Consider the following 15,918-nt stretch of genomic DNA (forward strand, 5'->3'; position numbering starts at 1 on the left):
GCATTAACCACAATACTTGTGGTCAAAATGCAAAAAAAAACGTACTCTGATAATATATGCATTGTCCTTGAAATTGATTGGTCCACACCAGACAGCTTTCTTTTGAGCCTTGTCTCAAAACGGTGTGAGACCAGAGGACGCCAAAAGGCGTACAGCCCAAAGACAATGCCACTATCAGAGTAATGAGGGCTCGGGGTGAGCATCTACATATGTGATAGTGCATTTTCTTTGGGCTGTACGCCTTTTGGCGTCCTCTGGTCTAACACCGTTTGAGACGAGACTCAAAAGAAAGCTGTCTGGTGTGGACCAATCAGTTTCAAAGACTGCATATATATCATCAGTGTGTTTTTGGTTTGCATTCTGACCACAAGTATTGTGGTTAAAGCAGACATGATTCCTTGTAAAAGGTTTCCGTTTGGTGTTTTAACATCTTAACACCTGTGTTGTCTCTTTGGGTCTTTTGGTAAAGTCACATAGATAGAACAATGTTAAAATTATAAAAAATCACGACGTTTCTATCGCAACACAAGCAATCGTCTTCAGGTTAAAAAATACAGGAGGCAGACTGCTGAGGCAGGAAGAAATGTAGCGGTTGAGCTACTGCAGCCAAACGTTATATACGTTTTGAGATGGGTACAACCCAAGGGTAAGTGGGCGGGGCTCGAGATGGAATTTGCAAGTAAAATGTAAGATCGCAGAGCTAGGCATACCTCGGCTAATCATTGTCTGCATTAACCACAATACTTGTGGACAGAATGTTAGCAAAAAGTAAAGACGATCAGTATTACCTTGGTGTCGCGGAATCTCTGTTTTGTTGCCAGAAAAAAGGGTAAAATCTATTCTCGTTTTATCTTTAATTGTATAGGAACAAAATGGGGCAAATCTATAATTGCATTTACAAGACATGAACAATTTGACATTGGTTTTGTTTGTCATGGTAATACGATAATAAAAACTAATTTCACAATAAAATATGATAGCTTAACATTTTAAAAAAAATTCTAATATATTTTTCCAGAACACAAATTAAAAATGTATTTTTACATGCATTTTGCGATATGAAAGATTATTTGTGTCATGTGCCATGTCTTTTTATTCCAAGTTCAAAAATTACACGTTCAAATTCAGTCGTTGGTTCTGCATGGGCATATGATTTGGATGTTAAGGTTTGTCAGCAGGATATGCCCAGATGTACATATCATTGTGCACTGGCCATGGTTCGCTGGTTTCATCGCAAAAAAACATCAAAAGCCAATAAAAGAAAGCATTTCTGCAGTGTAAATTCCACACTGAAAATGTAACAAACTGCAGCCAAGGTTAAAGCAAAGGGAATTAAACCATTTTGGTTGCCACCCACAGGCTGTCATAGAAAGGGCTTTATATTTGTGGAACAATCACCAAAGTGTTAGTTGTATAGCAGCCCACTTTCATGCAATCTCACCTGCATTGTTGCATTGAATCCACTCATTCAGTTGATTTAGTGAATCGATACAACATAATCATTTCTGATTCTTCTGGATTACCTCTCAAACATCAACATTGCTCTAACTTGTTTCTTTTTGAGCAACAGCGAAACAGTCTCGTCTGCATTGATGGGGGGGACGTTGCTTGTGAAACACTTATCCATTACTAAATAACAACATGAAAGCGATTCCAACTGCACACAGCTATTTAATTAAATATACATGAGCACAGTGTATGAATAAATCACCTGGGATGTGTTAGAGCTCATCAGATCTAAGAAGCCAAGTAGAATTCATCCTGCATGGTATTTGGACGGGTGACCACCACGTGTAACGAAACAGGTTGTTACAGAACGCTTAGTGGGCTTTTTGGGCAGCAGAGAGTACTGCAGCAACATGTTTTTGTTTTCTATACGTTTTGCTCCCCGCCTTCATCCCACTGACCAGCGTGGTGAAGTACGGTCATATAACCCCCAGGACTGGCATAGCTTGGGGAAAACCCTCATCAGTAGTAGATTGACAAAGGGCATTACATGTATATGACCTCATTTACACCAGACAAACACGTCTTAGCAAAGTACTGCAATTGCAAACTACATTAAGCTGACAAGGTGCAAATGCACCACAAAAGCTTCCGTGTAAGCACCTGGTATGAGCAGTCCTTTCTATTTATTTCCACAGCCCTTTGTCCATCCACTGAAGTTGAACGTGCATCAAGGTGTTAAATTGTCGTGATAACACTTGCTTTTTTTGTGTCAGAATATTAGTCTTTGGTAAAAGGATGTAATTTGGCACCTAGTGGCCTAAGCGTGTATGTATTGTAGACAATTAATTTTAAGCCGTGTAAATGTTCAAAATCCCATGTAAAATGTTTGAGATAATCATGAACATTGGCTTTCAAAGCTATTGCAAACGTCCAAAGAAAAATAGAACTTGCAGCCTTGTTGTTAAAATGCGCACAAGCACCATCACAACAGCTGTGTGGGTCTGCCTCTGCAGCACGTGCGCGAGCTGGACGATCCTGAAGAAGTGCTCTGCGAGCTCTGCGACATCACTACGCCCACGTTCAACCAACACATGCGGCACCACCACGCTGGCTGTGGGGGCAGTGCTGAACGGCAGGGCTACCGCAGCAACGGCTCGTACGTGGATGGCTGGTTTGGAGGGGACTGCGGCACTGGCAATCCCTACTACCTGCTTTGCAGCCGCTGCCGAGCCAAATACCTCGCTCGCAAGAGCAAAAAGGGGCTCTCTGGCTCAGGAAGGTAGCGTGCTGTTTAGGCTTAAAATAACTCTTATGCACGATCGTTTTATTTATACGTGGTTGAGTGTGCGCGTTTGTCTATAAACGGCCAAGGACGGCGGTGTTATTTGAAGTTTATACTTGCGTGTGGGTTAAGAACAACTTGTTGACTTCCCACATTGGTACGCAACACCGGCTGTCCTTTAGATTGCCATGCCTCTGTCGTATGGATGTGAAATGTACACCATTGGTTCATGGCAGTTAACAGGAGTGTCGTCCCCATGTGCTTGTGTTGTGAAATCACTTTCAAATAAAAAATAATCTTTCATTTTCTTGAGTCAAGGGTATTTATAGTTTGGCCCAAACATCTATATACTATTCTGTTTGAACTCTAGAGTCTTTAAGTCAGCTGTTAATAAGTCTAAATTGAAAAGCTTACATTACAGTTCAATAGTGTACCATCATTTTGCCATGATCCGGCATCATGACCACATGAATAATGTCTGACTTTTCTACCAGTTTGTCGTATCGGTATTGCCTTCAAGCGATGTTTTTGCCAAACTATAACAGAATAGGCAATGCTGCTTACGGACTACTACTTGGTGTGCAATATTTACATTCTGTGATGCTACAAATATCTCCTAAAAATTACGTAACAAAGTATATTTAAAATTACTTTTTACGTAAATATTTCACGTAGAGTTTTTTCCCATTTGTGAAATGTGTTGATTGAGGTTGAGAATATTTAGTTGCTAGCAGAGTTAAATTTGTATTTCTCCACGTTCATAATCGGTATTTGTCATTGCAGTGGTAAGGGTCGAGCTCTGGACCTAATTGGCAAGCAGGAGAGTCTCTATGAAGGTAATCGGGAATGGTTTTCGTATTAAGATACCATTAATATACTACAATTGCTGTCGATTGCTATAATTTTCACGTCGTGCTGCGTCAATGGGATTGCTTGCAAAAATTAACCGCCCAACCGGCATTGATGAGTGTTGTGTGTGCATCTGCTACAGAAGATTGGGACCTACTGGAGGTAGATGAGGATGACCGCCTCACAGGGCTGGAGGATTTTGACTTGCTGGCTGCCCCGCTTGGCCTCAATGAGAGGAAGATTGTCCCAGATCCGGTTCAGTTCCCTGACAGTGACCCCCTGGGTGCATCTGTTGCAATGGTCACTGCCACAAGCGGCATGGAAGAGACACTGATGCAGATAGGTTCGTCATTTCCGAACACAATGACATCTTTCCTTTCATATAAACCTCTTCAATTAGTATTGATTTGTTATTGAGATTGTGTGTGTTTTATTAATTATGTTTCCACAATGTGAAGCAAAATGAATATATTTGGGTACATGAGGCATGCACAGTATAGCTAATGGTTAATAATTTCCCATGGGTTGCACATTCATTATCAACATGAATGCATCCAAATTAATTCTAGAAAGAGATTACCTTTAATAGTTGTTTTGGTGATGGTCCCTGGGAACTAACAGGAAAGGATCTATTCTGTCATTTCCTGGTCAGTGTATCAGCCAAAACATTGACCATTATTGTTTTTTTTCACCACTTCCAGGAAACCTATTTCCTTTTTTGTTATGTTGTTGGGCAAGATTTATAAAAACCAAGGCTGACATTTTTAAACCTAAATATCTTATTGTGGTCTTTGTTTTTGAAAATATATTTCACGATTGGGATTGTTTCTTGTTGAATTATGCATAACTGAAATTGTAGCCTATTAGAAGGATGTTTCGGAGCCTCTACCCACGATCCTTATTTTTAACAAGGACCACCCTAAATTATATACAGTATATTTGGTCTGTAAGAAGTGTGTATGTTTGGTACAAATACAAAAAAATCACATCTGCAGGTAATGATGCCTTCATGCTGTTTGTCTCCAATTGCAGGAATCTTGGGCTCTGTTGAAAAGCAGACCTCTAGCCGTGTGTCCCTGGGGGAACAGGCAGTGATTCTGCGTGACCCCCATGATCGCATCCTTGCCCTCAAACGTGTGACTGCTGCAGCTCAGATCTTACTGGCTCGAACTATGGTCATGAGGACACTGTCTCTCCTTTCCGTCAGGTCAGTTGTGTGATGCGCAGCTTGTGTTCTTCGTGGCCAAACAATTCTCAATTTAGAGTTTTTAATTTTGGAATATTTTTATTTATACAAGTGGTGTGATCCTTTATGCATATATTATCTTGGAATTGGCCTTCTACAACGGATTAGTCCAGTTTGTGTCTCAAGTTAATAACTGACCTCTGGCCTTTTGTATGGTAGGGTGACATTTCTAGTTACGTACTTGGTTAATTTGCGTAGCTATCATGTTTTGTTACATTATCCACATTAGAAATTTACAATTTGTATTAAACAAAATGTTTGCTTACAGGATGGTTGTTGGTTAAATATTATATTGCTGAGTTCTTGGGTTTGCCAGTTAAGCCTCATTCAGAGTCCATCAAACTTCCATTTTATAGGCCTTTGATGCATTGAGTAGTAATAAATACAATTCCTAGCTTTCCATCTATCGTGTGTTGCTGTCTGTCCTGTGATCTCAAACCTTATCTGTAGAAATGGCCAAATGATAGTTGCCGATACTCTTTCTAGTATAACCTGTGTACATTTTTATGTTTTTAACTACTCTGATGTTTACATAAGCTATTTATAAAACTGGGCATTACTGATGTGAATTTAAACCCTACTTGATATTACCGCATATGCAAATTTGTGGGTGGGCTCATTGTCAGAGGCACAGTTGACATGACCTCATTTGAGCCATTCGCAGCTTGGGTGCATAATTATATCAACAAAACACTGTTGTGGACCTCAACATTGGAAACATTGCAAATTGTGTAGAATTTAATATAAACAAATTATTGGACACCAGCATTTCTTATTCAATAAAGTCTTAATTCTTTGGTGCTCTGTCTGCAGCTTCTCGCCTAAGATATCCCGCCTAGTTTGAGTGACTAATCTGGACTCTGTGAGATGGCTGTGAATGATTGGGTTGCATCTGAGGCTAATTGTGTGGGATGCAGTGCAACAGAGATTATATTTTAAGCAGCTTCCAAAGGTTATCTCTGGTGGGGTGGTGGCTAGTGGGGGGGGGGGCACAGGGAAAGTTTTTTTTGAGGGGGGGGGGGAGAGATTTTGCAGTAACATTCAATAAGCAGCCTATAATCTGTGATTTATTCATATAAGGCCAGTAAGTCCCCCATACTTATCAGGGAAGTGCAGATAGTTGCTTTTGGGAAGAAACTAAAGTGCCTTGTGTATACAACGTATTTGTCTGCACTTATTTTTTTTATACTTCTGTGCTTGTTGCAGCTGAGCTGGTGTAAACGCTGTCAAAATTGATCGACTTGAGTGCCTGCTTGATCTGAGGAAGATTTAAAAAATATGTCTTTAAGCAGGGAAAAACAATCTAACTTTTTGGATAGACCATGAATTTTCAGTTAAATCAGAGCTATGTGTTCATTGTTTTCTGTGTCGGCCTGCACTACTTCAACTTTCAATTTGTATTGCATTGTTTTTTTTATGCCAGTATATGTACAGCGACCTATGAAAAGATATGATTGCTTACTTACAATTGATAATGTATCACTAATTGTCCTATTTATGAGGTTTATAATTAACCTTTCCCCAATTTGTCAATTGAGCACATTTTGTTTTCCTCTTACATTCTTCAGCACACACTTATGTGTAGTGGTGGTAGGCCAAGCATGATGACCTCTACCTCATGATGTAATCCACATGTCATCGATATAAAAATAGAGTACCTAAATAGCATTACTCACCCAGTTAAATGTTTGTTAGTAATAGTCACTCGAATAATTGTTGTGTGTATATTATACATAATTGCAGCAATTTTATATATACATTTGTAAAGTAAAACAAGTAAATTGTAAACGTTAATTATGCGTGTAGAATGTCTTTTGTACTGTACGTAGCCAACCGTGCTAATCGGATGCGCAAAGGGAAGGACAACAACATTTTTTAATTACATTGATATGTGAAATTAATTAATGGTAGAAGTCATTAATGCATGATAGATTAAATTTACTTTACAAAAGAGCAATTTTGATTTCAAGTTAGAAGAGTTTGCAAGACCTAAAGTTGACATAATTATTTGACCTATCAAATTTTGTTTTTAAGAACAGTTTTTTTACGCAAATGTTATTCTTATTCAATTTAGGGTAAAGGAGTGTACAAAACTGTACCGACACAACAAACAGGAAACATGATAATTGATTCATGGATAGAATCATGACCCCTGGCAATTTATCAATACATTACTGATAGGTATAAATGAATAGCTGTGCATTAGTTTTGAAGTGATTTTTTTTTTATATGTTTTCTATTCTAGTGGCTCGGCATGCAGCTTGACAGCAGGGCTGGAGGCCCTGGGCCTCACGGACATCCGCACGTTGGTGCGCCTCATGTGCCTTGCGGCCGCTGGAAGGGTGGGCCTGACCACCAGTAGCCCCAGCAGCAGCCCTGAGCACCTGCCGGACGGTTGCAGCATCATCAGCTCCAAGATGCACAAGCCCATCTCCTGCCTGGCGTATCTCAGCTCTGCCATCGGCTGTCTCGCTTCAAACAGCCCCAGTGCAGCCAAGCTGCTTGTTCAATTGTGCACACAGGCATGTAGCTCGATGATACACAATGTAAATGAAATACCTTTTTTTATTGAAGAAAAATTTACTCTAGCATATTTATAACATTTGTATCCCCTTTTGTTCTACTTAAGTGCATCTTATTTTGCAATAGATGGATTGTAAATATATTAATATATTTTGTATAGAAATCCGTATTATATATTTGTTTGAATTGGAAATTATACATGTATGACCATACAATATTAGAAAGCTAATTTTGGTTGGCTTTATGCCGTGATTCCTGGTTGCTTGGCTTTTTGGCTGGTGCACAAGTGTCCGTGCACGGTGGTAATTACGACACCGCGCACATCTGTGTGATGAAGTCAGCCACATCTCAGTGATGAGCTGGGTTCGGTGCTTGCATCACTCATTCCCCGCACCCACCCTCCACCCAGGCTGTGAATAACCACGCACATTTGATAGAGGAGATGAGGGAGGGGAGGGGGAGCGGAGGGCGGGAGAGTGAGGGAGGTGAGAGTGAAAGGTCATGAAAGAGAGAAAAACGGAAAGAGGAGAGCGAGCTAAAGCGACAAGCAGTGGGAGAGGAATATGGAGAGGCAAGAGAGAGATTGAGGTGGGAATAAGGAGAGTGAGAGAAACAGGGAGAGAGATGGAGAGGAAGCGGGAATTGGTGAGAGACCGTGTAGAGAAAAGAGGAATATAGAGGGGGAGGATGAGGTAGAAGAGGGGGCAGAGGAATACAGACACAAAGCTAGAAATCGATATGTAAAAAAATAGAGGAAATCAAAGGTAGAGAAAGGTGGAGAAAACAGGGCTTTATATAAGAAGTGGCTGGCTGGCTGGCTGGGAGGGATGGATGGGTGGTCACATCCAAATGGTTGCTCGTATATTATGTGTTAGAAATGGATTGCATAAGCACCGAATTCATTAGTTACTATTGTGTGTGCATTTTAGGATCTGATTTCGGCAGCAACGGGAATGAACCTGGCGATGATTGAAGATCCATCTCAGCGCAAGCGACTGCCCAGCTTTCTGCGTGGTCCAGCAGAGGAGAATAAGCCTGTGGCCTCGCCAAACTTTGTTGTCACTCAGGCCCTAGTTGCACTTCTTGCTGAAAGAGGTGCCAAGCTGAGACCAGGACCTGACAAGGAGGAGGAAGCCAAAGGTTTTTTTTAATTGCTTTCATATTTGCTCATCGTTTTTTTATGGTAGCTGTTTTCGTTTTTAATTCAATCGTAGACATGCTTTGCAAAGACAACTTGAGTAATTAGTACACATCAATATTCATCGTTAATTCTAAGGCAAGTTAAACTTTCAACACATGGCATCCATGCAGGGTGGCTTGGGGACATTTCGACCACTTCTCTTAAAATCTACGATACGTTGCATCCGTGTGGTTGTTGGGAGCCTTTTGCACCCTGGGAACTAGTAACAATCAAACGTGACCTGAGGGGATTTGCATTGACCCGGAGTTCTTCTATACCCTTGCTGTGAAGGTATTTCTTCTGATAATTTTCCTAAACTCATAATAACAATAATTGACACAATCACAACCACAATAGCTGGGTGCACACAGGCTACATCTACAGTGGAATGGCAATGGTCGCTCACATTCATTTATTTAGCAATATCGTTGAAATATCAACATTGATTTAAATTTGATTAAAAACATATATATGGCTTTGGAGAACCCTTGTTTTAATTTGATATCGAAATTGTCAGGGTGATGCTTGTGGTTGCAGAGATGGGGATACGTATAAATATATAAGGGCTTCACGTTGGCGAGATGTTAACTACCTCGCCTGGTGTACAGGAGGACATGGATTCTATTCTGACCCTGATGCCTGTATGTGACACCTGTATATTTGGAGTTTGCATGTCCTGCCCGTGGTCACATGGATGTTTCTCCGGGTCCTCCGGTTTTTCCCTCCATATTTAAAAACATGCATTTAGAGTATTTGGTTGTTATACATTTCTGCATGATCAGCCACTTAATTGAGCTATTAATTGTGGCCAGGTCGCTTCTGAAAAAGAGCTATATAGCTCGGTAGGCATTACCTGGTCAAATAAAAATAGTTTCTTATATTTATCCATGAAACTGAAATTAGTCGCCTGTTATAGGAGATACTAAATAGTATTTTAACACGTAGGCTTTCGCGACCAATATGCATAATAGAGGTTGTTTTGAGTTAAATCGCGAAAATAAATAAATGTTGAAAGTGTGGTCACCACATCTACGCCTCCTATATAAGGAACAACAGTTTGACACAAATCTGGCTGTCGCATGATGAAGCTAGTTGTAATTACTGGCGAAACGTCGTACTCAGAATGTAAATATTGTGGCTTGGCTCTCCAACACACAGGTGTGCTGTACTAGTGACGAATTGGCATGTTCTGTTTACTTGACAACACTTACTAGTTCGCTGTGTCGGGTAGTGGCGGATTTTAACAACACATTTATTCTTCACCCAAAACCTCTTATGGATACTAAATATCATTGCAGATAATTTGATTGGTCACAAACCTGTAATTTTTTTAACGTGTAATGCAAATCAATTTATGATGCATCAGGTTTTAAAATCCAACCTTAATTATTATTTGAATGATCTTTTGGAGATTAATGCTTTTTCCTTTGGTTCATCTCCTCCCGTTTCCCTCCCTCACACTGAAGCGGGTGCATTGTCGCCTCTGAGTGTGGCTGCTTACTGTGCGACCCCCACTCTAGGTCCTCTGGAGCTGGCGAACGCGCTGGCTGCCTGCTGCCTGTCTGCGCGTCTATCGTCGCAGCACAGGCAGTGGGCCGCCCAGCAGCTTGTGAGAGCTCTGGCCGCCCATGATCGAGACAACCAGACCAGGCCGCAAACCTTTGCAGACATGACTGGGGACCTGCGCAAATGCCCCCAGATGAAGCTTGAAGCTCATCAAAACAGAGTGAGCGTCGAGTTCTGTTAAATCTTTTGAAATGAAAGTCTGTCCATCGTGAGCATGCAATGATGCATAGTTTAAATTGTAAATGTTGCGGGTTTACTCTCCAACACACCGGTGTGCTGAAGTAGTGACTAATTGGCACATTATGTTCACGTGACAAACCTTGCTCATTGGCTGTGTCGGCTGGTGGTGGGTTAATGACAAATTTATATTTAATCGAACCCAAAAAACCTTAATTATGAATGATGCATAGGTTAATTTATTAATTTGAATCAAGTTTTATGATGCACATCTTAATTGTACGTTTCAAATATCGATTGCTTACAATGAAAATTATATTCAAATGCTTGCTGGTGTTACGTCTGGCTTATTATAGTAAACAAGACTACACCAGTCAAAAGGAGAAACAATTCTAGAATTTAATAATAATAATTTGTCAAATTGCTTTGAGGGTGGGGACAAATAATTACTTGTCTGCAGGTCTAGGAATAAAGAATAACAGCTTTATTTTTTATCAACCTTCTTTTTTGAGTTTCGTAGTTATATTCCATAATTTGGAATGTTGATCAATTTCATGAATGGATTCTAAAATTAAACAAATAATTTTATTGCAAAGGAATATAAATGCTCCAGCAGAGACTGGCTTTCATATTTACTGCTCATCATGTATTGAGCAGTTATGTGATAAAAAAAATCCCTCTATTTTTCCACCATTGTGTCTTGGCTTGTTGGGGTTGACGACCATGATGTTGTAGTCATATTGGCACGACCCACTTCCGCTTCCACGTTTTGCAGGTGACGAGCTGCAGCTGGAGCAACAAGAAGCAGCTCCTGGCTACGAGCGGCAATGATGGGACTGTGAGGATTTGGAGCGTTTCCAAAAACCAGTACACGCTTCAGCAAACCTGCGTCTTTCACAAACTGTAAGATCAACCCCAAGCTTCTAATAAGCATCTTCTGATAAATACTAAATGAGTAAAAAGTAGTTTTATTTTCTAATCGCTCCACGTACGAAACGCATATAGCTCCTACGTGTTATGAACTAACGGTGCTTTGCTATCGTGTCAGATGGTGTTATTTCATATTACTTTCACCGGTGCTTTTTATTACCTGTGGGAAAAAATAGGCTTGAAATTTATGATGAGAAAGATAACACAAAGAGATGAGCATGTTACCATTGCATTTCATAGGTTGGTGTTGTGAAAATCAATGACCTGCACTACCTTTTGATTAAATTGTGTTCAGCTTTGCAGTGAGACGGCACCACTGGCAGATTTTTAATTCAGATTAATGTGTTTTAGTTTCCTCTCGAGCGATTAACTCGTGTGATTGGTTTACGTGTACAGTGTTAATGTTTCTTCGTGCAAATGCTTATGTTGAATACAGTTTGCATAGGGATTTTTAACAGAGATTTTAAGTGTGTACTATATTGCAGTTTACGAGGTTATGAGTTTAAAATTCCTTTGCCCTGACTGTCAGTATAACATAGAATGTAACAGTTTTTTGTGCCAATGCAATTCATGATTACGGAAAAATGCATTCACAATGCAGACAAATATCCTCATCACCTTTTATTATTGGCACAGCCTTAAAATGTTACTATTTATTTTAGAAAACATTTTTGGAATTGATCCTTCAGATCTGAAGGGTTTTGGCAGTTGCCTTGACTCCGTCATAGTTGGAAAATGCATCTCACATTGTGGGACCTTGAAAACATAATGAGGTTTCAGGATGTTAGATTTATTTATTTTTCATTGAAATATAATGGGTATCAAATAAACGTATAATAACATAATAGTTAAATTTATTTACAGCAAGGTAAAATTCCAATTCAAGCTATATGGGTATGTTTAGAATTGTATATATTTCCTTAATATATATAATTTTAACTAAATTGAACGTTCTTAAGTTTTTTCAAATATCCTATATAAAATGTATTAAAGTCCAAATATTTTCAAGGCGCACCACAGTAAAGTGCATTCTCCAATTATGAGCCAGTCACCGTGTCCCACAAGAATTCTCTGCTTTGAACAAACACCTTTCATAAAACTTTAGCCTCCTAATTATATTTGAGAATATATTAATGACGACAGTAGTCGACTCATGTAACATGTGCTGTAGAGGTGGCCGAGTGTCCTTGATACCTAATACCTTTCCAGAACACTGAGTCGATACCACTTCAGATATTTCGAATTATGGCAGTCATCAAAGATTAAACAAATTGTCGCACATCTCCAAATAATTACACAAAATAACATAAGTTACATAATCGGACCTCCTTGGCCGGTACCAAAATATGAGAATAGGTTTTTCCCCTTTTATCTGTCAACAAAACAGGTGTTAAGTTGTTAAAACACCAAACTGAAATGCAGACATGTTTCCTTGTCAAAAGTTTCAGTTTCAGTTTGGTGTTGTAACATCTTAACACCTGTTTTGTTGCCAGAAAAAAGGGGAAAAACCTAATAATAGTTTGGTACTGGCAAAGGGGAGGTCCCATGATGTAGCTGCTCACCCCGAGCTCTCATTACTCTGATAGTGCATTTGTCTTTGTGCTGTATGCCTTTTGGCCTCCTGGTCTAACACCATTTAAGACGAGGCTCAAAAGAAAGCTGTCTCTGGTGTGGACCAATCCGTTTCAAGGACAATGCATATATTATCAGTTTTTTGTTTGCATTCTGACCACAAATATTGTGGTTACTGCAGACATGATTCCTTGTAAAATGTTTCAGTTTGGTGTTTTAACAACTTAACACCTGTTTTGTTGCAAGAAAAAAGGGGGAAAACCTATTCTCATAATTTACATAATTTAAGAATATTTAACCTGCCAGGATGAAAACAATGAATTTGATTTGTCAAATGACTACCATTGCTCTTAGCTTGGTATAAGGGTACAGCATCTCGTTAAGAAAGCAAGGGGCTTGTCTTCTTAGGTTTTTTCGGTAAAGTCACGTAGAAAGTAAAATAAAATAAAAACAAAAATCACGACGTTTCGGAGGCAACACAAGTCTCCGTCATCAGGTGGGACCGTCACAGCCAGATTAGCTGTATCAAGTGAGGCAATGATTCAAGATGTAATCCCTTAAAAGCGAGTTGAGGGGGGAGGGAGAGGGAGGGGGGAGCTCATCAGACTATGGTAGCCAATGAAAGGAACGTATCGGGAGGGAGGGGGGGCGAGGCCAAAAGGGTGGGCGATGGACGTGGAAGCGCTTGTGCGCAAGCGGCCAATTACTGCACACGCCAACACAATGGAGAGAGAGGGGGAGGGGGGGTCTGATACACATGATAGACAAAAGAACGAAAATGCCCATGTTTATACCAATGCTGGCTGAACAATGAAGAGAGTACTGTTAAAATAACTGGGGATGTTAACACTCGGTAAAGTACAGTAAAATAGTGCCTGTCAGATAAGATGGTCCAAAAAATTTGTGATTAAGTCTTTTTTGCGTGGTTGATAACATCTTTCCAATGATTACTAAGTTTGTACCCATCATCACGGTTGAAATTATGTCTGTGTTTGTATATTTGTATGGCTTCGTGTACAAACCTTTGATGGTAGCCGGGAGGTTTGCAGAGAACCTTGGTCTCGGAAAAGACAATTTCATGAGAGCCCACCGAGTTGTAGCAATGATCGGCCACGGCAGAAGAATCGGTTCTGCCGTGTTTCAGATCTGACTTGTGCTCGCGGACACGATCAGAAACATGACGTTTCGTTTCTCCAATGTAGCAATCACCACAAATGCAACTCAATTTGTAGACTCCAGGATACTGTAAGTCAGGAACGACATCCTTCACAGATGCACTGTACTGAATCGGACTTGGATCTTATGTTTGTTTAGAAACATAAGATCCAAGTCCGATTCAGTACAGTGCTTAAAATCCGTGATCTGATTCCATCTGTGAAGGATGTCGTTCCTGACTTACAGTATCCTGGAGTCTACAAATTGAGTTGCATTTGTGGTGATTGCTACATTGGAGAAACGAAACGTCATGTTTCTGATCGTGTCCGCGAGCACAAGTCAGATCTGAAACAGGGCAGAACTGATTCTTCTGCCGTGGCCGATCATTGCTACAACTCGGTGGGCTCTCATGAAATTGTCTTTTCCGAGACCAAGGTTCTCTGCAAACCTCCCGGCTACCATCAAAGGTTTGTACACGAAGCCATACAAATATACAAACACAGACATAATTTCAACCGTGATGATGGGTACAAACTTAGTAATCATTGGAAAGATGTTATCAACCACGCAAAAAAGACTTAATCACAAATTTTTTGGACCATCTTATCTGACAGGCACTTTTACTGTACTTTACCGAGTGTTAACATCCCCAGTTATTTTAACAGTACTCTCTTCATTGTTCAGCCAGCATTGGTATAAACATGGGCATTTTCGTTCTTTTGTCTATCATGTGTATCAGACCCCCCCTCCCCCTCTCTCTCCATTGTGTTGGCGTGTGCAGTAATTGGCCGCTTGCGCACAAGCGCTTCCCCGCCCCCCCCCCTCCCTCCCGATACGTTCCATTCATTGGCTACCATAGTCTGATGAGCTCCCCCTAAGTTTGTACCCATCATCATTTTCGTTCTTTTGTCTATCATGTGTATTAGACCTCCCCTCCTCCTCTCTGCCCATTGTGTTGGCGGGTGCAGTGGCTGGCCGCTTGCGCACAATCGCTCCATTGTGTTGGCGTGTGCAGTAATTGGCCGCTTGCGCACAAGCGCTTCCACGTCCATCGCCCACCCTTTTGGCCTCGCCCCCCCTCCCTCCCGATACGTTCCTTTCATTGGCTACCATAGTCTGATGAGCTCCCCCCTCCCTCTCCCTCCCCCCTCAACTCGCTTTTAAGGGATTACATCTTGAATCATTGCCTCACTTGATACAGCTAATCTGGCTGTGACGGTCCCACCTGATGACGGAGACTTGTGTTGCCTCCGAAACGTCGTGATTTTTGTTTTTATTTTATTTTACTTTCTACGTGACTTTACCGAAAAAACCTAAGAAGATGATTCCTTGCAGTCACGAAAGCTTCAAATCTAGAATCAAGGGGCTTGTATTGCATTTACTTCAGTAGCAGTTCGCTTATGTATTATCCCCGAGGGCATTCATTCCGTGTGAAATTTTATTTTGATGACGTAACAGCTGATAGCACCTTAGGGATGGAAATGGGGTTGTGTTTTTGTAATTAAATGTGGAATGGAAGCACAAAGTCGTACCATTTGCTTTTGCGACACATTCCAAAGATGAATGCTTGCAGAAAAAAAAACATGGTATGGTACCACATCATTCCTTTCATCTGCATTTGCACAAAGTTAATCCATTGTTTGCCAAGAAATTTGTTTTCTGAAAATATAGACTTGACCGTACCGGGAAGTGTCTTAACGGTACATTATTTGGTATCCTGTTGCAGTGATAATGAGGCGGAGGAGAGTGCCAGTGGCCTGGGGTCCCCGAGTGACCCACACCTCTCCCAGGTCTGCTGGAGTGTCAGCGGGAAATATATTGCTGCTTCTCTGGACAAGACTGTCAACATCTGGCCCGTCAATGGTGTGTTACTTTACATAATCACCCAGAATATATTTTAAGCAATGTTTAATATACTTCAGTTTTATTTGATTTGTAAAATTATGGTGCAGGTTTTGGGTTTCACTTAATTATTTTCCACGAAAAAAT

General features: G+C 40.5%; 1 protein-coding gene across 13 annotated transcripts in view; it reads left to right on the plus strand.

Moving 5' to 3' along the window:
• HERC1 (HECT and RLD domain containing E3 ubiquitin protein ligase family member 1) overlaps positions 1–15,918 on the plus strand; it is a 127,002-nt gene that overhangs the window by 85,274 nt on the left and 25,810 nt on the right. For 9 of the 13 annotated variants that reach the window (XM_078884591.1, XM_078884586.1, XM_078884631.1 and 6 more), the window contains 9 exons: positions 2,463–2,728; positions 3,515–3,567; positions 3,723–3,923; positions 4,613–4,787; positions 7,072–7,348; positions 8,279–8,489; positions 9,996–10,255; positions 11,048–11,175; positions 15,656–15,792. In XM_078884591.1, coding sequence (XP_078740717.1) covers positions 2,463–2,728; positions 3,515–3,567; positions 3,723–3,923; positions 4,613–4,787; positions 7,072–7,348; positions 8,279–8,489; positions 9,996–10,255; positions 11,048–11,175; positions 15,656–15,792 — 1,708 coding nt within the window. The remainder of the gene's footprint in view (positions 1–2,462; positions 2,729–3,514; positions 3,568–3,722; positions 3,924–4,612; positions 4,788–7,071; positions 7,349–8,278; positions 8,490–9,995; positions 10,256–11,047; positions 11,176–15,655; positions 15,793–15,918) is intronic. The other 4 variants (XM_078884649.1, XM_078884626.1, XM_078884656.1 and 1 more) reach the window with 4 other exon arrangements.

Source organism: Lampetra fluviatilis, chromosome 3 (genome assembly GCF_964198595.1).
Source record: "Lampetra fluviatilis chromosome 3, kcLamFluv1.1, whole genome shotgun sequence".
NCBI lineage: Eukaryota > Metazoa > Chordata > Hyperoartia > Petromyzontiformes > Petromyzontidae > Lampetra > Lampetra fluviatilis.